The sequence below is a fragment of the Uloborus diversus genome, chromosome 1 (assembly GCF_026930045.1).
Source record: "Uloborus diversus isolate 005 chromosome 1, Udiv.v.3.1, whole genome shotgun sequence".
NCBI classification, from domain to species: Eukaryota; Metazoa; Arthropoda; class Arachnida; order Araneae; family Uloboridae; genus Uloborus; species Uloborus diversus.
In genome coordinates, this window is record NC_072731.1 from 259,863,258 (window position 1) to 259,888,132 (window position 24,875).

At 33.6% G+C, this 24,875-nt stretch overlaps 1 protein-coding gene across 1 annotated transcript in view; it reads left to right on the forward strand.

The window, feature by feature from the left end:
- The first annotated feature begins 1,572 nt into the window (after positions 1-1,572).
- Positions 1,573-24,875, forward strand: part of LOC129227128 (uncharacterized) — a 116,017-nt gene continuing 92,714 nt past the window's right edge. Inside the window, exon 1 of the mRNA XM_054861716.1 lies at positions 1,573-1,682. Coding sequence (XP_054717691.1) covers positions 1,643-1,682 — 40 coding nt within the window. The 5' untranslated portion in view covers positions 1,573-1,642. The remainder of the gene's footprint in view (positions 1,683-24,875) is intronic.

The window sequence follows — 24,875 nt, forward strand, 5'->3', positions numbered from 1 at the left end:
TCGTTTTGGTTGATTTTTAAAAATTTGTTAAAAACACGGTAACTGACTGACTTTTTAAAAAGCACCGTGTCATTCAGTTATCGTGCTTTTGATTTTTTTTTTTTTTTTTTTGAATAATCCAAAATGTATTTCATAAATTCAACTGCACCATTAAATTCAGCTTAAAAAATACAGTAATTCAGGAGAAAAGGCCGTTTGCACAGTGTATTTTTTGCGTTGAATGTTGCAAAATACAGTCTTGATCTAAAAATGTCAGTCAGTTACCCGTGGAATTGCCTACACATCTTTGTATAATGTTTTATTTTTTAAAATATCGGAAATAGAATTTTTTTTTTTCAAGAATATGATTTTTTTCCTACATATTAGGCAATAGTAGAAAGTAAAAAGCGATTCAGCCGAAGAATCTAGCATTGTTTTCAGAAAACAAATTTATACATATTTGCAGGATATTTTAAGCTAAAAAGAAAAAAAAAAAAACGAGCTGATGTGTGCATCACATGACTTCCTTTGACTCCAATTTAATTTCATTTTCCCATTATTGGCAATTTTAATGTGATTCAATAGTTTACTCTCTAAATATACCAACAGTGGCCAAATTAAAACATATTTTTAAAAAATCGTCAAATTTGTTGCCAAGTTGGCAAGAAAACTTGGCGACCAAAAGACTGGCGATACATCGCCAAGTGTCTGACAAATTATAACACCACTTGAGTTTACATCGAAATTAACAATGATTATCCCCCAAAGGAGCAAAAGACCTCTTTAGAAACACCCAAATGCAACCAAAAGGGGAGGTGCACAACTAGACCCCACTAGGAGTCTACGTACCAAATTTCAACTTTCTGGGACATACCGTTCCTGAGTTATGCGACATACATACTCATATACATACGTACATACAGACGTCACGAGGAAACTCGTAGTAATTAACTTGAGAATCGTCAAAATGGCTATTTCGCGTGTCTATACGTTCTTAGGCACTTATCCGCGTGTGGTCGGGTCGAAGAAAAAAACTCAACATTCATTCGGGGGTGAGCAAAATGGAAATTAAGGTTGATTTTTGAGTGAAATTTTTTTCGTGAATACAATACTTCAATACTTCCTTTTTTGCAAAAGGAAGTAAAAAGGAAAAAAGGACAAAGAGGAGTTTTTTTACTAATGACTAAAATTTTTATTATTTCTTCTGTTTTAATTCTTAAAATCGAAAAGCTTACTTAAATTAAAAAAAAAGTATTAAAGTCTCTTCAAATGTGATTAAGAACAAAAGCGAGAAAGAAAAAAAACTCTCGCATCAAGATCAATGTTTCTCTACAGAGAAATTAGGTTTATGGTCTTTTGCCGACTACGATGAGAAACTGCTTTCCAACTATTACGAGTGTCAAAAAATGTAAACATTCCTAGAATTGCCAGTTATTGTTTCTATTTTTAATTCCGAATGATAGCTCGGTTTCTTTCGGGGTAGAAAGAAAAACCTTTTAACCGCAGCGATTTCATTGGTCCCCATTCCTGTGACGTCACGCGCGCATGGGAAAACTTTTTCTCCGAAACTAACTGCGGATCCCCGTCAGTAAGATGCAGTGCTCTTGTGGCTCTTGCAGATCAGTTTGCTAGCCAGCGGTGTTGTGACTCAACCCGGTTTAAAATGCTCTTGTGGATACTATTAGCTAACCTCTTTATAACGGGTGAGTACTGAGAATGATTTGTCTTTTTCCTATCAATGAAAATTTTATTACTAGTTCAGTTATTCGTTTCACATTTTGAAAGGATTTTTTTTTTGTTTCTTTTTCTTTTTCTCCTTTTTTTTCATAAAAGGCAATTAATTTTGTCTAAAAAGGATACAACCAGTGGTGTTCCCATAGGGTACTCCATATACGCCGTATACTCTCAAACATTTTTTAAGCACTTTTGTTGTACAGTAAAACCTGTCTACTACGATACTGTTGGGACCTAAAAAAATATCGTAGTAGAGAGGTTATCGTTATTGACAGTTTGATTATTCATGCTGACATTTTGCTGGGGCCAAAAAAAAAAAAAAAAAAACATTGTTATAGACAGGTTATCGTTGTAGACAGTATCGTTTTCACGGGTTTCACTGTACTTGGCCTAAGTGTCACGGAGAAATCTGAGGCTTGGTTTTGCTTATATCTCTGCAACTAGAACACTTAGAGACTTTGGGATTTCACTAAATGATTTGCTTAGTCTTACAACTTAGCAGGGTACTAAGGTACAACTTAGCGCTGAAAAATTAAAATTCTAGAACAAAATTATTATTTCAGTTAGGATGGAAAACAGCAAATTTCATGTAATTTCCCTACTAAATCTCACTAATATTATATATGCGAAAGTTTGTCTGTATGGATGGATGTATGGATGTATGGATGGATGTATGGATGTTTGTTACTCTTTCACGCAAAAACTACTGAACGGATTTTGATGAAACTTTACAATAATATAGCTTATGCATCAGAATAACACATAGGGTAGTTTTCGTCCCGTTATGGGGGGCAAAACCCCCTTAGGGGGGCAATAAAACACAATTTTTGTATAAATTCTCTAACATTGGGATGAAAAAATACTTGCACATATTTACATTATATGTCCATCGAAAGCTCTGATTTTTCTGCTGAAGATGACACCTGTTCGAAATTTCTAAGTAGAATAAAAAACGAGTTATGAGCTTTTTAGATCCATGTTAGAAGGCTTTCCTCAACTCAATACAGTATTTAGTGTATCATCTCAACTCCCTGTCGATAGCGACAATTGTTGTATTGTTGACTTTCTTTGCTTTTCGTGATTGTTCAAGGCTTTTCTCAAGTCAAATCTTGAAGTAAGATTTTTGCACAAGATTGGCAAATAATACATGATTTGGCTGATGATTTTCCATTTAAACGGAACTTTAAAGTAATTAATGGTTTTTATTATTATTTATGCTAATTGAACACTTACTCATTATCCAAACAACCAGCAGATCGCCAAAATTTTTGCAGAAAGATTTCCGTAGCTGATGCATTTGGCAGTTTTTTCAACGTTGCTGTTTTTGAAGCCGAAGACTACGTCATAATGTTTCTCAGCTTTCACCATGTAAAGAAAATATCGCCAATCAAAGAATTTTCAAAAGACTTTTTTTACTGTGTTAAATAATCCAGCAACTAAATTAGGCAAATCCATAAACAGCACAAAAACTTTCATTAATTTTCTTTTTTGCACAATTTCAAACAATCACCAAATTTTATTACTTATTTTGGTAACATTTGGGATGAAACTGTTTAGCGCCATTTTATGGTGACCAAAAATATCTCAGCATCTGGCGACGATATCTCTGTAACGAAAATTAATATCATATCGTTTTACAAAGTAAGGAAAGAATGGGGGAGCATCATCGAAGGTACCTCGAAACGACTTTCGCAAATTCGGTAAAATCGCACCAAGAGCCACAATGATTGAAATTTCCCGAAATAACTAAAGCAAGTATAAGGGGATTACGAGCGCAGCTACTTTTTTTTAATCACTTCGTACTTCATTAGCCATACAGAGAAGGTTTTCGACTCCATGTTAAAAAAAAAAAGTATCAACAGATTAATCTTTTTAAACATGAGAAGATTAATTTCATGTTTTTTAAATTTGTATATGCTTAAATATAGTGCTTTCGTTTCTTAATCAATACTAATTTGTTTTTATACTGATTGCTATTTTAGTTTTATGGGTAAGGAAGAAACTCGATTTTTAATCACGTCAAAAAGATGTGTTTTAAATTCTTTTACTTAAAACAGAAAACAAAAGCAAGTAACGATTTTTTCTAATAATTATTACTGACCCAGGCAACGCCGGGTATTTTTGTTAGTGTTTAAGTATAAAACCCATTGTTACAAATATTGTTGCCTTGCAACAGTAACGTTAAAATCAATCGTAATGAAAATTTTGAATCAAGGCTTCTCTGAAGCAAGCATGAAATTAGCAAGCACAAATCCCAGAGAGGAACAAGGATTAAATTTTAGTGCCAACTGCTTAAAGTTTTAGACACGTAAATAGGTTTTTTTCCCTTTCAAACCGAGCATTTATATGAAAAAATAAAGTGAAGTTTCGTGAGGGTAAAATTATTCTATTTCTGAACTACATTCAGACTAAAAAGAATAAAATAACAGAATTTTTTTGCATGTTTCAACACTCAAAGTTATGATTGAAAGCTATATAATGATAAGAGAGAAATTCTCTTCATGACTTGAGCCGCACTTTTCTTCGTTTGTGGTGTCATTTTCTTGGAATTTTCGAAAACTACAGGAATTCTTAAATGGTCCTTTCTGACCCAGAAAAGTTATTTTGTCCTTTTGAGTGCATTATGAAACCTGCTTGGTATTTTTTAAAAAAATTCTGTTATTTAGACATATACTGCCGTCCTAAGCACAAAAGTCGTAACTACACTTTTTGTCAAAACTGAGTTACGGTCACCAGGGGGTTCTTTCTCACATATTTCACCTAAATACAACAGTTTATGGTCATTTATCAATAAGATTATTATTTTTTTTTTTAAATCTGAAAAAGTTGCATTCGTATCAAATACATCGAGGTACACAGCTTTAAACGGCAATTTCTCATTTTGAATTCATATGCAGATACAACTTTTGCGCTTAGCACGACAGTATAGCGCGTACCCTCAAGCTTTATAAATTTTCATATTATGACATACTATGTATATGATCACATACGTAAATTGTGCGTAATGGATTACTAGAGTATAACCTCAGAAAAATTGATGAGAAACCGTTACAACAAAATATTTTTTTGTTTCATAACAAATTGTACCAGCATTTATTCTAAAGTGTTGTTGCCGTTTTGCAATTTTATTTAAGTTTTTCTTTGTTCGAATGGCAATGCTTGAAAATTTGACATTGAAGATAGTAGTAATAGTTCTGGATTAATAATTTTCTGCAAAAATATATAGTTTTTCTGCAGTTCGATAAACATCAAATTTCTGTTTTTTAAATTGTTTCTGATAAATACTTTTATAAACACAAAAAAAATAATAAGCAGCTTTTTTTTTAAATCTAAGTGAGGAAAAATCATCAATGGATTTGAGCATTTCGAACATGTAGCATGAACTATCAAAACGTAGTTTGGTTTTCCCTGTGGATGTTAAAAGATAAGTCCCTCTAAAATAGAATAATTTCTTCACTGTATAGCTGTTTTAATTGAAAAATACTTTTGGAAGTACTTTCAATTTTTTTTCGTGGGTTTTGACCTCCACCGTGGAAAACCCAAATGCATTTTTGACAAACGCATTATTACTATTACAGGTGTGACAAAAATGAATGGTCATCAGGGTATATTTTAATAATTTTGGAGAATGTAGGGCAAAGTAAAATACTTAAGAAAACTTACTTTTTTCCAAACGAACAAATCGGAAATGTATTTTGAAAATTACGGTACAAAAACAGAACAATGCATTTTATATAAAAAAAAAACTTGCGTCGAAGTATCATTTTTATTTTTTGTTAGTAAATTTGTATCTTTAAAAAAAGAGTGGAAATTTTTCACTTTCTTTTCATGGGGCAAATTGAAAAATAAAATATTTTTCTAAAAAAGTAGTTTCTATATGATGACTAAAAATATTTTTGGTCAAATGGATAAGTAAATAAACGAATGATATGCACAGATAATTAAGCAACAAATGAATACATTACTTGATATATGAGACAAAATAAATGAGTTAACAAAACAAATGAACACGTAAATAATTTAATAAATGATTGAATACGTAAACGAAACGAACTATTTCATTTTTAACTGCATGCACGGAATTAATTATACAAACTATTAACAAGAACTTTATCATTTTAAAGTAAAAGAAATAGTTTTTGACTTACATTGCTTGTATTATCATATGCTTTGATTTTCAGAAATTACTTTTCGGTGGCTGAAATAGACTACATGTGGTACTATGTAATGTATGGTTTAAACATTGCCAGAAATGTGGCGTTGAAGATAGAGTCAAAATTTCACCACTTGCCCCGCTTTTCCACTTTACCCCCACATTAACCTACTTTCAATATTTAAAACACGTAGGGACTGTGTACATCAAAGTGAAAATGTAAAATATCACATATCTCGCAATATTTGAACTATGTTATTAAACATGTAGTTAATCCCATTCAGAAAATTGTTGTATCTGAAGATCAAGGTAGTACATGATGAAGCAAGCCATTTTCAAAACTCGATACTCGTATTGCAATATTTTGTGGTCAATAACATTTTTTAATTATAAAATTATAAAATTCCTAATCTTAATATTTCAAACCTTAAGTGAGACGTGCAGATGTTCAATGCAATATTTATTTACAATTTTTAACCATAATATGATTTTATGAAATGCTCCTCCGTGTTCATTCCGGTTTATCCTCCCTGTATCGTTAGAAATGTAAGGGAATAAGGGGTAAAGTGAAAAAGTGGGGCAAAGTGGAATGGTGAAATATTTACTCTGCTTTCAGTTCACCTATCATTATTTTAAGTATGTAGCACCATTCTAGTCTATTCTAGTTAGGAAAAAAATACCGCCGAAGATTAGAGCATATGATAATACAGGCAATTTTCAAAAATTGATACTCATATTGTTATATTTTGTCGTAAGTCAAAAATTATTTTTGTTACTATACAATTAGTCAAGTACATACGGGGCAAAGTGAAAGTGAAGCACCGTTTATACGTTTTTGAAGGGACTGTACGAAAAAGCGTACAAATGAAAAAAACGTATAATAGGTATAGGTTAATGTGTATTAGACTCTGCAGGGACCAATTTTAAAAACGTATAATTGATAAAAACGTATAAAAGGGAAACGTATAAGCGGTGCTTCACTGTAGTTTGTTTCATTTGCTCACTCAATCATTTACTATAAATCACTTACGTTTTCGTTTATTAATAAATTCATTTACATTTCTTTATTTATTAATTCACTTATGAATTTATCTATTCACTTACTTTCGTATTCATTCATTCTTTAACTTGCTCATTTATTTTCCCTTTTTTAAATTGATTTATTCATTTAATTATTTGCTCATTGTTTCATTATCTTTTCATTTATTCATTTAACCTTTTATTTACTCATTCTTTTGATCAGAAATATGTTTCATAATCGAATAGAAATATTTCATTAGAAAAATGTTTCATTTTTCGCTTTGCCCCATGAAAAAAAAACTGAAAAATGTCCACTTTTTTTTTCTTTTTTTTTTTTTAAAAAAAGACTCAAATTTATTGCCAGAAATAATGAGTATTTTTTAAACGCACGTTTCACTATAAAACAAAATGTTCTTTTTTCATTTACTTTAATTTTCAAAACAAATTTCCGATTGGTTCCCTTTGAAAAAAACTCAGTCATCTTAACCATTTCACTTTTCCCCACATTCCCCTACTATGTTTGGGCCGTAGATGTGCAGAAAAATAATATTTTTTAAAATTGGCTTTTCTTTTTTTTTAAATTCTAATTCTAAGCGAAATGTTCAGAAAAATTTATAAATTTGGGTCCAATAAGTTTATGCACGCTTTTAATTGTCATGCCAATCCAAAGATTTGCATTTACCCCCATTTTTTATCCATTATTTTTCTAATTGCATAAGATGAACATTGTTCGAACTTATTGATTAGAACGTTCATAATTAATTTATAAAGAATAAGAAAAAAACTAGGATCTGCATTAGTTTTTCTTTTTCTAGCGATCATTTTGAGAGTGCAAATTTTTATTTTTATTTTGATTTTTCTTTCATACTTTCACCCCTTCCCCCATCCATTTTTTCTGATATCTTTGTGATGCATTTAACTAGTTTAAATTTTATTTCATGCTATATATTTTTAGCCAGTTTGGCTTCTTTTCTCCCATCAATTGGTAAGAGAAATTAGGCCCAAAATTCGTTAGGAACATGTGTGTGTGGTTTTTTTAAATGACAGTAAAAATTGGGTTCTTTATGCGTAAGAACGGTAATATACAGTAGAGAAATGGGTTAAAACAGTTTGAGGGGTGTTTCCAAATGTCTACAATAATTGGGTATGCTTAGAAAAAAAATCGTATACATATACTTTTTCACAACGCGAAATTTCGACTTACGCGAGGGGTCTTGCGTAATATCATAAAAAAGTTCCGTTGAAATGTCAAATGATCTACCAACTAAATCTAACAACATTAAAATTTTCATTAAAAAGTAAAATGCTTCAAGAGAAACAGACAGATAGAGAGAGAGAGAGAGAGAGAGAGAGAGAGAGAGAGATCAAATTAAATGGATTTGAAGTTCCATTAAAATATAAAATAATCCATTAAATATATATAAATCAAGCCAGTAAAAAGTAATAATATTTCCAATGAAATGTAAAATAATCCTCCAGATAAATGAAACAAACTATTAGATGTCATTAAATACTCCATTAAAATGTAAAGTGACCCATCAACTAAATTAAATAACACAGTTTCATTAAAATCAAATTGATTATCCATTAAAAATCTTTACGAATAATAAAGCTGAAAGTCTCTCTGTCTGTCTGGATGTCTGTGACGAGCATAGCGCTTAAACCGTTCGGCCGATCTTCATAAAATTTGGTACAAAATTAATTTGTAGCATGGGGGTGTGCACCTCGAAGAGATTTTTCGAAAATTCAATTTTGTTCTTTTTATATTCGAATTTTAAAAACATTTTACCGAGTAAATTATCACAGCGTGGAATAGTAAATTACGAAATTATCATAACGTGGAACCGTAACATGGGCGAGCCATTTAACATAGCAAATTGGCGAGAAATTCATCATCCATTATTTGTAAATATACAGGCGAACTAAATGACCTCTTAATGTTCTACTACGGGCAAAGCCGTGCGGGTACCACACTAGTGTAAAATAATCCTCCAAATAAATATTAGTGAGACAAGAAAATGTCCAACTGCAAGAAAGATGTTCTTATTCTGTTTTTCTTGACTGAAATTCGATCCTTTTCAGTTTCCATAAAGGTGAAAAGTGAATAAAGCCACTAATTTATATTTCTATTTTTAACACTCTTACCGAAGATTCATTCGTTTCTTTATTTGTGACCTTCTCTCCATCTCTCTCTCTGTCTCATTAGGTGAAAAATGGTTAAGTTTTGAAACGAAAATTAATCCCTGATTTAAAATGCTAAGTATTTAAGCGGATCATCAGTTTGGTAAATCTTTGCTTTTATGAACAGGCAAATGTGATGAAAATAATAATAAGCGAATCTATGCATTTATTCGTCTGAGTCGAAAGGCTTTTCTTTAAGATTTATTTTTCCTCACGATGCTTTAACTAGAAAATAAAATACAGCTTGAATGCCGGAAGCTTGATTTACATCTATGTAAATACTTCGGAGATCTTTCCCATAAAAATAATGCCGACGCAATCTCATTTGATATTTTTCATCTGATTTATGACTTTGATAAAGATGTTTTCTCTAACTTATAGCTTCAAAACGTTACTGAACTTTTCAATGCTGGAAATGTTTTTTTAAAAAACGATTTAAAATCAAGGAAAGCCTCGAAAATCGCACATTTTATTCATTGTAGCGGGAATTTCGTTTTAATGAAATTCCAGTCATGTAATGGAATTTAAAACGGGACTGGAAATTTATTTCGCTGAAACGGATATTTCGTTGTATTGGTATTCGTTGTAACCAGGCCCTGGGGCACCAAATACAGTTCGTGCCGAGTGTCTCAGAACCTATAGACGGGTCCTGGTTCTAACGGTATTTCACTGTGTTTCATTTATTTATTTCCGAGAGAATTTATTTATTTATTGTTCTTCTGTTCTGCGTTATAAAACAAAAGTTTTATCGAAATTTTCAAGCGTTTTCCCGAGAAACCTTTACGGTTTTATTTTGTTATGGTTTCTAATTAATTTTTATTTGGTGTAAAGTTTTTGTAGTATTCCACGGAAAACGTTTGTAAATTGGCTATCATGTGACATAGCGTTTGCTATAAATGTCATTAATGTGATGTAACTTCCCTGCAAATTATCTTTTACTGGCTGACAATCAGTAAACGAGTTATTTCCACATAGGCGTAAAAAAAAAAAAAAGGATTTAAATCAAAATTAATTTGAATTTCTGAAATTTTGAATTCAAATTATGTTTTTCGCAATCACGAGTTGCGACAGGACCCTACTCATTGGCTACTACCCCACTCACTTGTTTCTAGAAACTGTTCCTGTCTCCCCAAGCCTGCTCCTCCTCTTGGGCGGTTACGTGTGTATAGTTGTATATATAGGCTTGTGTGTGTGCGTAGACCTGTGTGTATGCACGTTGGCGTGCATGTGTGTGTGTGTGTAGAGGCGCGTGTGTGTATGTATGTGTTTGTTTGAATGTGTGTGTGCGTACATGTGTGTAGGACATGGACGGCACCGACCAGGAGAAGCGACAACCGTGAGGAGTCGCGCCTGCAAAGGACGGTGGGGTTGAAAAAGGAACCACAACTTCACGGACGGCCAAATGAAAACAGTTAGCAATCGTGATTGCTCAAAAAAAAAAAAAAAAAAAAAAAAAAATTTGAATTTTGACATCTTGAATTCAAATTATGTTTTTCGCAATCACGAGTATGTGTATGCAGGCGTTTGTGTTTGTGTGTGGGGGTATGTGTGTTTGTGTGTGGGGGTATGTGTATATGTGTGTAGGCATGTGTGTTTGTGTCTGTGTGCTGGCATAAGTGTGTGGGTAGTTGTGTGTATGAATGTGTGTGTGGGGGGGATGTGTATCTGTGTGTAGGCATATGCGTGTGTGTCTGTGCGCAGGCATTAGTGTGTGGGTAGTTGTGTGTATGTGTGTGTATTTTTGTGTGTGTGTTTGTGTGTGTGAATGTGTGCGTGTGTGTGTGTAGTTGTGTATGTATGCGCGTGTGTGTAGGACATGGATGCAACCTGGAGACGGCTTTCGCTAGAGGAGCAGCATCGTGAGGAGCCGGTCGACGGTGATGGTGCGGAGGGTGGCGGTGGGAAAATAAAATGATAGGACGCCAAAAACAGTCAAGTGAAAGCAATAAGCAATCGTGATTGCTCAAAAAAAAAAAACACCATCCCCTAAACCAGCTAAGTGGAAACTCGCAATGCCACTTTAGTTGGATTAAATAACATACGCATAGATTTAGTATAGTCAAATGCATTTTTCTTATTAGTATTGTTGTATGAATTCCTTAATAATCTGAGGTGGTTTGAGTTGAACCTTTTCAAATCAGCTAGAAACAAATATTCCAAGTCTTCTAATTGTCATAAAGGCTTTAATGTATCTTCAGCAGGGAAAATGTTTTAAATAAAGTCTTTTTTACGCCGGTTAATTTTTCATGTCAATTAAAGCTAAGTCACACAATGAAAAAAAAAGAAGAGCTGTGCCTATGTTAAAATCAAGTTCTTCTGACTTAAAAAGCCTCATAACTCTTATTCTAAATGACTTAAATTTTCAACAGAAAGAGCAAACTTTGTCTGGGGTATTTTTTTTTCTTTTTTTAATACGTTTTCAAATGGTACCGAGTTCGAAACGATAGAGCAATTCCTTCGCATAGAAAGAGCAATTTTTTGCTTCTAAAACTAGAAGTCGAACGATTTGGGTTTCTTAGAAACTGCAGCGAAGAGTATCTTTGCATAATGATTATTGTGATGATTTTGGGAACATGTTCTCAAAAAATTTGGTAAAAATTTTATAAGTGCACTTGCTACGTGCCGCCCGGCTTTGCACGATCCACCTCGAAAATAAAAGTTATGTCAAGTGACGCGTGTTCAACAATCAGGCTTGAACAAAAAAAAAAAAATCATTAAAATTTTGCGACAGATTTCGGAAAAATAACCAAAAAGTAAACATTTTAAATTTTCCGATTAAAGGAGACGCCTTTAAAGCAAAACCAAGAATTTTATGTGCTCATATTCGAGACAAAAAATGGGAACAGATCTTTCGTCTCAATATGATTTTCTTCACGCGCTATAACTTTTAATAAAAGCATTGTTGCGGAAAGTTGAGATGAAGCACTGAATAATAATTTGAATGGAGGAAAGCCTTCGAAACGTAAGGATTTTGTGTGTCGAAATTTAAGTGTCATAATTAATATAGATTTTAATTGATATCTCCGCTAATTATTATCGGAGGATGATGTTAAATAGCCAAACATAAAGACGGGAAGAGTCCGAATCCATCGATATCTGGTTCGATGGTCTGTTCACTGTCGTTCAGGAGAAGAAACTCGGACATAGATGACTACATAGATACATACGCTCAGTTTTTCTTTACTAATAATAAAGCTGAAAGTCTCTCTGTCCGGAGGATGTCTGGATGTCTGTAACGCACATAGCGCCTAGACCGCTCAGCCGATTTTCATGAAATTTGACTCAAAGTTAGTTTGTAGCATAAGGGTGTGCAACTCGAAGCGATTTTTCGAAAATTCGATGTGGTTCTTTTTCTATTCCAATTTTAAGAACAAAACTATCATAAGATGGACGAGTAAATTACGAAATTATCACAACGTGGAACCGTAACATGGGCACAAGCCAATTGGCGAGATACGAAATTATCGTAACGTGGAACCGTAACATGGGTACAAACCAATTGGCGAGAAAATTCACTATACATTATTTGTAAATATACAGGCGAACCAAAAGACCTTTTAATTTTTCTATTACGGGCAAAGCCGTGCGGGTACCACTAGTTTATTATATAAGATTAAAGACTTCATTATCCCATTCTCGAATACTACAGTCCACCTTCTGGTACCATCACAACAAAGTTATCCATTCGCCTGCACGATTGGCTTGGTCTTTAAACTAAACATTTGTCACACTGGTGATGGCAGCATCACTGAGTTTCGACGTGTGAGCAATGCCAATATTTCATCCGAGTCGGAAACATTCGCATCACAAGTTCCATTTAGTGGTCAATTACTTTTCCCCCTCAGCGCCTTCGCAATCGACGCCACTGACACCACTAACCCGGTAGTGAACGCGTTTCCATAAACCTACTTAATTCCTGACAGATATAAAATGGCGAGCGGACAATCGGACTGTTGAAGTGTCATTATCCGACGTGAGAAAAGAAGAAAACAATGATGGAGCGAACGAAAGCAGCCGTATCGTCTGCATTTTTCGTTTCCTGCTGCGATCAAAGTAGAGTCCCTAAAAAAAACTTTTTAAGTCAATTAGCCCCGAACGCCGCTTGAGCTCTTTAATGAAGAAGTTGACGAGTTTTTTTTCTCTGGTGTCTTATTGGCGATAAGTTTAAATTTAGAATTTTACACAGTTCTTGCGCAGGTTAATTAAGGCAGGTTTGTACGTTGCCATCGCAAATTAGGTTAATTCTAGCAAATAGTCTAATAAAAGTCTAAATAGAAGATTTGATGCGTTAGAGTTGATTTCCCGTGTGATGATGAGAATAAACTAATAAACAACTTTTTAATTAATGATTAAATATAAACTGATGCGATCTGTAGTCAAAAACGTTAGTAAAACACTCGTCAAAGTTGTTGACGAGTTTCTTTTTTATGTACCTTATTGGTCTTGTGATTACATTTATTGGTCTTGTGTGTGTGTGGCACTTGGAATTTTACACAATTCTTGCACAGGATAATTAAGGCAATGCTTCATTTGTGAGTTTGCATCGTAAAGTAGATTAATTCCAACAAAAAGTAAAATGTGTTATTCGCAACTCCAGAGCTCGAATACGCTACCTTGCGGTGATTAACAATACTTCCGAAAAAGGTAAAACATTCCATTCCACGTGTTTTCTTTGGGATAAATTACAGGCTTCGGGCAGTTTGTGGTGTATTGTAATTTCAGAAGAATAGAAAAGAAAGCTTCCTACAACACGATGAAAAATTACTGTCATTCACAAAGCGTCAAAGCAAGTTATAAGTTACGGCATTTGTTTGTTTTACCTTTTTCATCCGCCATTAGACAGTGACTGCAGCGTCTCCTTTAGTTTATTGGAGTAGCGAATTGGCGATAAGTTTAAATTTAGAATTTTACATCGTTCTTGCGCAGGTTAATTAAGGCAATGCTTCATTTGTATGTTGCCATCGCAAATTAGGTTAATTCCAACAAATAGTCTAATAAAAGTCTAAATAGAAGGATTAGGTATTAAAAGGAATGCGTTAGAGTTGATTTCCCGTGTGATGATGAGAATAAATTTATAACAACTTAATTAATGATTAAATATAAACTGATGTGATCTGTCGTCAAAAACGTTAGTAAAACACTTGTCAAAGTTGTTGTCGAGTTTCTTATCTATGTACGTTATTGGTCTTGTGATTACACTTGGAATTTTACATAGTTCTTACACAGGATAATTAAGGCAATGCTTTATTTGTGTGTTGCCATCGTAAATTAGGTTAATTCCAACAAAAAGTGAAATGTGTTATTCGCAACTCCAGAGTTCGAATACGCTACCTTGCGGTGATTAACAGTACTGCCGAAAAGGGTAGAACATTCCATTCCACGTGTTTTCTTTAGGGTAAATTACAGGCTTCGGACAGTTTTTGGTGTAATGTAATTTCAGAAGAATAGAAAAGAAAGCTTCCTACAACACGATGAAAAATTACTGTCATTCACAAAGCGTCAAAGCAAGTTATAAGTTACGGCATTTGTTTGTTTTACCTTTTTCGTCCGCCATTAGACTGTGGCTGCTGCGCCCCCTAGAGTTTATTGGAGTTGCGAATAGAAGGATTAGACTTTAAAGGGAATGCGTCAGAGTTGAATTCCCGTGTGATGATAAGAATAAATTACTAAACATCTCAATGATAATTATGGGTTATTAAATATAACTTGACGCGATCTTTCGTTAAAAACGTCATTTTAAAACTCGTCAAAATTGTTGACGAGTTTTTTTTTTTTTCAATGTGCCTGACTTTGTGTTTAAATATAGAATTGTGTATAATTCTTGCACAGGTTAATTCGCAACTTCAATAAACTATAGGGGGCGCTGTAGCCACTGTCTAATGGCGGATGAGAAAGGTAAAACAAACAAATGCAGTAACTTATAACTTGCTTTGACGCTTAGTGAATGATAGTAATTTTTCATTGTGCTTGTAGGAAGCTTTCTTTTCTATTCTTCTGAAATTACATTACATCACTAACTGTCTGAAACCTGTAATTTACCCCAAAGAAAACACGTGGAATGGAATGTTTTACCTTTTTCTTTAGTATTGTTAATCACCGCAAGGTAGCGTATTCGAACTCTGAAGTTGCGAATTAATGCAATGCTTTAGTTGTGTGTTTCCATTGCAAAGCAGGTTAATTTCAAATATATTGGTGTGTTATAGAAGGGTCAGGTGGTAAAAAGGAATATGTTACAGTTGATTTCCCTTATGGTGATGAAGAATAAATTAATAAACGACTTTTTTAATGATAATTATTGATGGTTAAATGTAAATCTTATAGTAATATAGTACGTTAATACGTCATGCTATAAATTACTTCCGGTTCAAGGCGAATTAATAGGGACTGAAACATTTTTGTGCCGAGCACGGCAGTAGAGTAGTCCGAAAAATGGCTCGTGTACTTTGCGTTTAGTGTCTCAATGACTTAGCGTTTAGAAGGTGACCATGCACCCCGAATTTTCCAGAACAGTTCTATATTTTCAGACATTGTCCCAATGTCACAATTCAATTTTTGCTCCCGAATTTTCATCATTTGTCCCGAACTGTCCATAAAAACAGTAATTGTTCGGACTAGTAATAACAATGCTGCTACAAAACAAGTATTTAGCTATACTACCAACTTTGACTAGATTTAAGACATAGCTTAAAATGGACACTGTTGAGTATGTTAATCACCTCACAAATGTTGACTGAAATTACTGATAAGATCAAAAAGGGGTTACATTCTCAAACAAAGGTTCATGCTTTACAAAAATATCAGGCTACCTCATTAAAATAGTTTACGAGGATTACAAAATTTTATTTGAATACTTTGTTTTGATTCGTTCTTTATTTACATTAGAAAAAACTATGTATCATTGTTTTAAAAAAACCAAACATTATTCACATACATATATTGATCTATATAGCACCTGCTCAATAATAAGAGTAAATATAAAATAATTTGTATTAAAAAATATGCTCTGTATTTAAAAATTTATACATATATGCTCCAAATTTCAAACTTCAAAATCTGCTCGCCTTATGTTTAGTGACTTAGTGCCATCGTGTCGTGTCTTCATGACAGCGTGTAGTGACTTACAAGTAACCTTACCCAAGTGTGATTCAACGATTGGAAAAAACTTTGCACACTGATAAAACACTTAAAAATATTGAACCTTTTTTTTAATCATCGGCAACAGGCACTTTTAACGGAGTGAAATTTACCCCTAAATATTGGATAATTGGGACATTAGAGGGAACGATATATTCTTTTATTTTAAATTTTAATCACAAAAATTCAAATGATGATTTAAAATTAGAAAAAAAAATCGAACAAACGAAAGTTGACATGTTTCAGGACTTTTCTGAAAATACTATTAATAGGGGTAAACCATCCTCCGCAATATTACCCCGTCACGGTGAATGACCCTGAAACTTAAATATATAGTAAGGACGTCATGTTATACATCAATAGAAAGCTCTATTTTTTAGCTTTACAATATTTTTTAAATTTTTATTCTACTATGATTAGCAGAAAATTTACTGTCATTTGTAAAAACACACTCTTTTCATTTTCCCCGCACATTTTGAGTTTTCTTACAGGATTATGTTTCGAACAGTTTTCTAAACAGAAATCTAAAAATTGGCAGGATTACTCATCTTGTCATATGTGCTCTTCATGGCAAATTTTATTGAAATCGAAGATGGTGAGGTCAATAAGGGGATTTATCTGACCTGGAATTTCTTATAGGCAACTAGCCGCGCGACGGGGTAAGATTACGAGGGATGGTTTACCCCTATGAATAGTATGTTCAGAAAAATCCTGAAACACGTCAACTTTTGTTTGTTTAGTTTTTCCGAGTTTTTAATCATTATTTCAATTTTTGTGGTTAAAATTTAAAATAAAAGAATATATTGTACCTCCTAATATCCCAACTATCCAATGTATTTATGGGTAAATTTCACATTTAAATGTGCCTGTTTCCGATTTAAAAAAAAATACACATAAAGGTAAGACTAGTTAGAAAAAAAATTATATTAATTTGAATTTTTGGCATCTTGAATTCGAATTATGTTTTTCGCAATCACGAGCGTGTGTATGTGCGTGTGTGTTTGTGTAGGCGCATGTGTGTGTGTGAGTGTATGTATGCATGTGTGTGTGAGAGAGTGTTGTGTACGCGCGTGTGCGTGTAGGCGTTCGTGTGTGTGTGTGTGTAGGCGATCGTGTGTGTGTATGTAGGCATGTGTGTTTGTGTCTGTGTGCAGGCATGAGTGTGTGTATGTGTGTGTAGGAGTATGTGTAGGTGTGTGTGTGTGCGTGTGTAGGTGTGTGTATGTATGCGTGTGTGTGTAGGATATGGACACAACCTGGACACTGTTTTCGCAAGAGGAGCAGCATCGTGACGCGGCCGGTCGACGGTGATGCTGCAGAGGGTGCTGGCGGGAAAATAAAATCAGCGTAGCATCAAAAACAGTCAAATGAGAACAATAAGCAATCGTGATTGATCAAAAAACAGTTTCAATATTTTTAAGTGTTCTATCAATGTGCAAAGTTTCATTCCAATCGGTGATTCACACTTGGGTAGAATTACTTATTAGTGGCAGCATATTTAGTGATCTAGTTTTTACTGTCTCAGTTTTATAGACGTTGTTTGAACGATGACAATATTTTAAATGTTTATCATCTATCTATCTAGGCAAAAAATCATTTCCCACCAACGCACGTGAATACAAGAACAATTCCTCTCATCAATAAAGAACGATGGATCTCGTCCTATCTGCTAAATTTCACAATTCGATTTCTTCTCGTTCTGTTGTGGACTTCAATAGGTCATGCAAGAGAAAAGTGTAGAATAGAATAGAATGCGAGCGGAAACGGTTCCTCGATGATGCTCTCCTAAATTCGACAGAATAATAAGCGATTAACCTTGAAGTGCGCGCATCGGAGCATCAGACGTTGTAGCTGAGGTCAATCTGAGAACAGATCGTTAAGTTTACGCATCGTTACCGAATTTTCTAATTGTTTGTTTTCGTTCTCACAGCGTTTTGTTTCTTTTCATACACTGCGAATTAGGCAATAGAAGCTTCAAAATATAACGTTTTATTAATTACTCTGTTAGCATTTCCATTCATTTTGAAGTTGGGGAAAAGTATCTGTGTACGTTTCTTTATTACTGACAATAAACCTGAAAGTTGGTAATAGAAGTGTCAAAATATCACTTTTTTGCTTTGAGCAATCACGAATTTCTTCTTATCCATAGAGTAAAGAAATAAACATAGAGAGGTAAAAAGGAGATGAAATGGAAGCCGGAATTATGGGATAGAGTGGTGCAATGATGAGCGGGGTTATGATAACATGATCGCTTCCCGAGAATAGTTTATACCAATCTCGCAAAGGGGCCGTATAAAGTAGCTGGCAGATTGGTTTGCATTTTAATTCATGTTTTAATGCTATTTCAAAAACGTGCTTCATAAACTTGCTACAATATTTAAGTTTCAATTAACAACCAATTGAGATTTAGTAATGGAATGTTGTGAATCACGATGGACGATGTATCTGAAGATACGTAGCAAAAAGCTAAGGATCTTGGGATACAGCGGTGCAACTTCCGGCTTCAATTTCTTAGTATATAGCGGGGCCTCTCTACATAATTTCTTTACACTATGTCTTATCCTCACTTGATCAAAGTTGATGTTGCTCCGATTGTTTTCAATATTTATTTAGAGAGCGAAATTTTAGCTGTCATAGTTACAAATCGTCTGCGGTTCGATTTCATTCACAATTTTTTTTCAGGGCTCAACTCAAGCAGACTTTACATTAAAGTAAAGGGTTTTTTGTATAAAATTTCGTTTTTTTTCCCCCAGGGAAAAACACCTATACATGAATAAAACCGCAAAACTTCATCTAGCACACTATTTCCAGATTACTAATTCCCATCATTTAAGATTGATAAGAAATAAAAATACATTACGTTATATAAGCGGTAAATAATATTCCACCAAAAACATTCTGTAAAAAACTAGCCAAGTCTTGATGGAGCTGCTCGTTTATCTCTAAAAAGTAATGAAATCTAGACAAAGTCATGACAAGTCTAGGGTTCCTTACTGCGATTTCTTTATTATTATAGTTAATGTTGTGTGACTTGGCCGTTAAACATCCTTTAAACGTTAGCGGGTACAAGTTTATACGTTTTCCATGTGGCAATTTTCCATCGTCAATGGGTAGCGGTTCTGGCGACAGATTGGTGCAATGGTGTCATGGAGCACCTGGTTTTGTACCCTTGTGTACCCTTAATTTGTTTACTTTTCGATTGCCGAACATTAAAGTATTCGGTTGAACCAAATACTATAGGTTTGTCTGTCGAATACCAACCGAATATTTGATGCATCCACAATATATATATATATATATATATATATATATATATATATATATATATATATTTTGTTCTATATGCAGTTGTACATTGTTCATATTCTCATTTTGAAGATGTTTTGTTAGTTGAAAAGGCTGTTTATTGAAAATATCTACTAGACTAATTTCACAACGGAATATATTATAGTGATGATGAAATGTCCATAAATTAATTGGAATTTCGGTGTCTACTCAAGAAGACATTGAGCCAACCGTATTAGAATACAGCGTAGAAACGCACTTTTTTCCATACTCATATTCTAACATCAGTTTCTGAATTATGTTTTACTACACATTTGAATATTCATTTGTGTGTTGTTTTTCTGATTTACTTGACGAAAGAATTCTGTGAATATACATAAAGACGTAGTGTGGGGATAATACGTTCCTTCATTACGTTCCAAATTGGTCAGTTTTATTGTCAATGTGTATCAAATGTTCTCATAAAAAGCCACTCGACAACTTTTTTGTAACAGGATTCCGAGAATTGCATTTTCACAATGCGTCAGCTCTGACATTGCATAAATTATTAAAATAAGTTTCGGTGACATAATAAGCCAGCTTTAATTATCTTTTGCTCAGACAAAAGCCGTTTCATGTCTAAAAAGCGAAAACTCAAAGTTGCTACCCACAATATTAGAGGAATAATAAAGGATATTCGGTACAAAGGAATTTTCATTCATTATGGTCTCATGGGTTTTATTGGGCGAAGAGAAATTATGTGTTGAAATCTACGGTTTTTCTTTTTCTCGATTTTCTCATTTGTTTGTTCGTTGTTCCTTCAGCTTGTTTGAGCTTGAATAGGCATTGTTTTTCTATAATACGAGCTTCAATTGTTTAGTCTCTTAACCTTCTAGTTTTGCGATGCAAAATTTAACAATGATAAGTATATTGATTCCTTCAAAAGAATTATTAAAAAAATTAAAAATATTTTTTAATTTTGCACATACATTGGTTTAGTTTAAAAATATATTAAAGGTGAAAATGATTTTTTTTTTTTCATTTCGAATTTTTTTTATAGTGACATGAAAAGTAATCAATGACAATGGTGGATATCATGATATTTTTTAAATTCTAGTGAAATTTTTAAAAGTGCAATTATAGCAGCTAATTCATTCCGTTAAATCTCATAAATTTCAATGTAAAAAGTTGCTTAAAATTAGTTGTACCAAGTCTAATTTATGATTTCTTTGAACATTTAATAGATTAAAGTTCATCATTTCATTTGAATTAATTGACGGATTGAGAAATATTTAATAACGAGTGGTACCCGCACGGCTTTGCCTGTAGTTGAAAATTAAAAGGTTATTCGGTTCGCCTGTATATTTACAAATAATGGATGACGAATTTCTCGCCAATTGGCTGTGTTTATTTGCTCTCCCATTCCACGTCATGGTAATTTCGTAATTCACTTGTCCATCTTATGATAATTTTGCTCCGGAAAATGTTCTCAAAATTGAAATAGAAAAAGAGCAAGATCGAATTTTGGAAAAATCGCTTCGAGGTGCACACCCCCATGCTACAAACTAACTTTGTGCCAAATTTCATGAAAATCGGTCGAACGGTCTAGGCGCTATGCGCGTCACAGAGATCCAGACATCCTCCAGACAGAGAGACTTTGAGCTTTATTATTAGTAAAGATTATGAAAATGAAATGGAATTATTATGCTCTAGAATTATTCAAATATTATACATACGATAGTAATAATTTGATGTATCCATTAGCGAATAGATGGGGAGGATATGGATCATGACCCCCCCCCCCCCAAACCGTCGACAATAGTATCAGTCCACATTGTGTTCAAACACTTTATGAATAAAATGTCAAAGGTTTCAGTTATCTTTTCAATTCATGAATTATTTTTGAAAATAAATCTTTGAAATTCTACTTTTTTTTTTTTTTTTTTGCTTATGAAATTCATTTAAAGCGTTTATGCTCTATTACGTGCCTTATTCCTGGCCAATTTGGTGCTTTTTATCGACACCCAAGCAGTTTCAAAAAATTTGCGAACCCAAATCCGTAGGTTCGTTCAATGGGGAGGGGGAGGGGGTCCTTCTTCAGCATGACCCCCCCCCTAAAATTGTAGTCTGTATCCGCCCCTGGATATATCAAACCTAAAGGAAATTAAAATATTTTCATTTTGCCAAATTTGAACATTTTGCCCAATTTCTTCCTGCTCCCGAGACAACTTCTTACAAAAACGAGCTGATGACTTCTTTTACATCAATTTAATGTTATTTCTCCATTATTGCAATTTTAAAGTGATTCAATAGTTAACTCTCTAAACATCACCAACAATGGACAAATTGAAACCAAATTTAAAAAGAAAAAAAATCGCCAAATTTGTCGCCAAGCTGGCGACAAAACTTGGCGACCAAAAGACTGGCGATATATCGCCAAGTGTCCGCCAAATTATAACACCACTTGAGTTTGCGTCGAAATCAACAATGATTTCCCCCCAAAAAGGTGCAAAAGACCCCCTTTTGCGGCATCTGAATGCAACCAAAAAGGGAGATGCGCAACTAGACCCCACTAAGAGTTTACGTACCAAATTGAAACTTTCTAGGACATACCGTTCTTGAGTTAGGCGATATACATACGCACATACGTACACACATACATACGTATGGATGTCACGAGAAAACTCGTTATAATTAACTCGTGGATCGTCAAAATGGATATTTCGGGCGTCTATACGTTCTTAGGTATATATGCACGTGTGGTCGGGTCGCAAAAAAAAAAAAAAAAAAAAAAAAAAACCTCAACATTCATTCGGGGGTGAGCAAAATGGAAATTAAGGTCGATTTTTGAGTGAATTTTTTTTTCTCGAATACAATACTTCCTTTTTTGTAAAAGGAAGTAAAAAGTGGACAAAATTTGGTAACTGCAAAACTTTTTATTTGTATATATTTGAATTAAAATATGACCATCATTCTTAAATATGGATCCCTTGCTTCTACGCGAAGTTGTGCTACAATTTCAATCCAATTTTTCTATCTCTACCTGTTAAATATATAGTGGGTGTCAATAACAAATTGCCTCCTTCTAACCTTGGGTATTTCTCACCTACGAAAAGATATTAGTCAAACGAAAAAAAAAAATGCAATGTCATTTAAAGGACTCAATAGCATAATAGAAATGTAGATCGTTATCGTTCTAACTCCTTACAAAGAACTTTTGTTTGTCCAATCGATAGCTATGGCGGGTATATAGATTTCAACACAATTGTACTTCATTCATGGTTAAAATATTACAAGGGCTTTTATGTTAAAGAATTTGCATAATGCTCGACCCAGTTTCTGTTTATTTTCTTAAATAACAGAGTGGAAACTAATTGTTAGCATATACGTCAGGTTTTTGTTGTGTTACTTATTACTTTTCGTTGTAAGTTTTTGTTTTTATGCAGAATAAATTTTCCTGTAGTTGCAGAACATGCAGAATAAATTTTCCTGTAGTTGCAGAACATGCAGAATAAATTTTCCTGTAGTTGCAGAACATGTAGAATAAATTTTCCTGTAGTTGCAGAACATGCAGAATAAATTTTCCTGTAGTTGCAGAACATGTAGAATAAATTCTCTTGTAGTTGCAGAACATGCAGAATAAATTTTCCTGTAGTTGCAGAACATGTAAAATAAATTTTCCTGTAGTTGCAGAACATGCAGAATGAATTTTCCTGTAGAACAAAGTTTCTTGCAGCGGGATCCGCGAGCCACTGCGGATCCTTGAACTCATACCAGTGGACCCACTTCAAAATTTTAAAAGTATTTTTTTTCTGGAAAGAGCATGCTTAAAAATATAGGATCTGACCATATTTTAAATAATTTGCTTAAGTTTAATGTTTAAAAAAAAACTTAAATCGGAGCGTTTTCATTGTTTACGGCTTCTGCCGATGACATCACAAATGATGAAATGCCATTCACTGTTGCCATTCACAGTGCAAGATATTTAATTCGCATCTTTACTCACGTGTACTGGCAACGATAGGGTTAATAGCAATATTTAATTCGCTGCTTGATTATCATAACGTGGAAACGTAGTAGAAAAATGCGGCAAAGTGCATCATTTGTGACGTCAAGACCATGCCTTGTTTGAAAAACTGGACTAATAAAAACTAATTTAAAAAAACTGTTGGGAAAATGAAAGTATTTTCTGGGCCCATGTTGTTATTATTATTATTATTATTATTATTATTATTATTATTATTATTATTATTATTATTATTATTATTTGCTTATTCTATCCATTTCAATGACTAAAAGTAGTACTTTTGACTGAAGGAAACCACCCCATTGCAATTAGGAAATGCAATACTGAACCAAAAATTCAATACCGGTTTTCGGTATTTTTTAAAACGTGATTCCGGAATACCGGTATTGGAAATTTCTGAAAAAATGATACAAAACGCATTGTTTCGTTTCCTCATTTCATAATTTTGTGCAAACACTATTATTTCTGAAAACGTATTTGGGACAAATGTAACACGAAGGAACAAATGTCAAAATAAAAAATCAATAATAGTAAGAAACATAATGCTTCGGTTGAATTAATTGTCTTTTAGCCAAAACTTGTTTTAGTGCTCAACTTTCCTGCAGTTGAAAATACTCTTTCTGTATTCATGATGGTGGGTGGTACTGCAAACCATACGCGATACATCTCCTCTAATGGGGTCGTTTCCAAAATTTTAAAAGTATTTTTTTCTGAAAGAGCATGCTTAAAAACATAGGATCTGACCATTTTGTAAATAATTTGTTTAAGTTAAATATTTTTAAAAAAATATTTAAATCGGCGCGGTTTCAATGTTTATGCTTCTGTCCGATGACATCACAAATGATGAAATGCCATTCTGTGTTGCCATTCAAAAAACAAAATATTTAATTCGCATCTTTACTCACGTGTGTTGGCAACGATATGGTTGATCGCAAGCGTAGAGCGCAATTTTAATTCGCTTCTTGATTATCATAACGTGGAATCGCGGTAGAAAGATGCGGCAAAGTGCATCATTTCTGATGTCATCAAGACCACGCCTTGTTTCGCAAATCGGACTTAAAAAAAATCATTAAAAAATAACTGTTGGGAAAATGAAAGTATTTTCTGGGTCCATGTTCTTTTTTTTTTTTTTTTGTGCTTATTCTATTAATTTCAGCGACAAAAAAGTACTCCTTTTGACTAAAGGAAACAACCCCTTTGCCTCGAAGTCCTTTATTTTCAAATAATTCGGTCTCATGCGTGTTGTTTTGGGATAAATCCCTTTCTGTCTGTGTGTGTGTTTCTTTTGTATTGTGTGTAGATATATTTATCAGTGGCGTACCTAGCATGGGTAACACCCGGGGCGGTAATTTGTGGTGAGAATCCCACCCCCGTTACAAATAA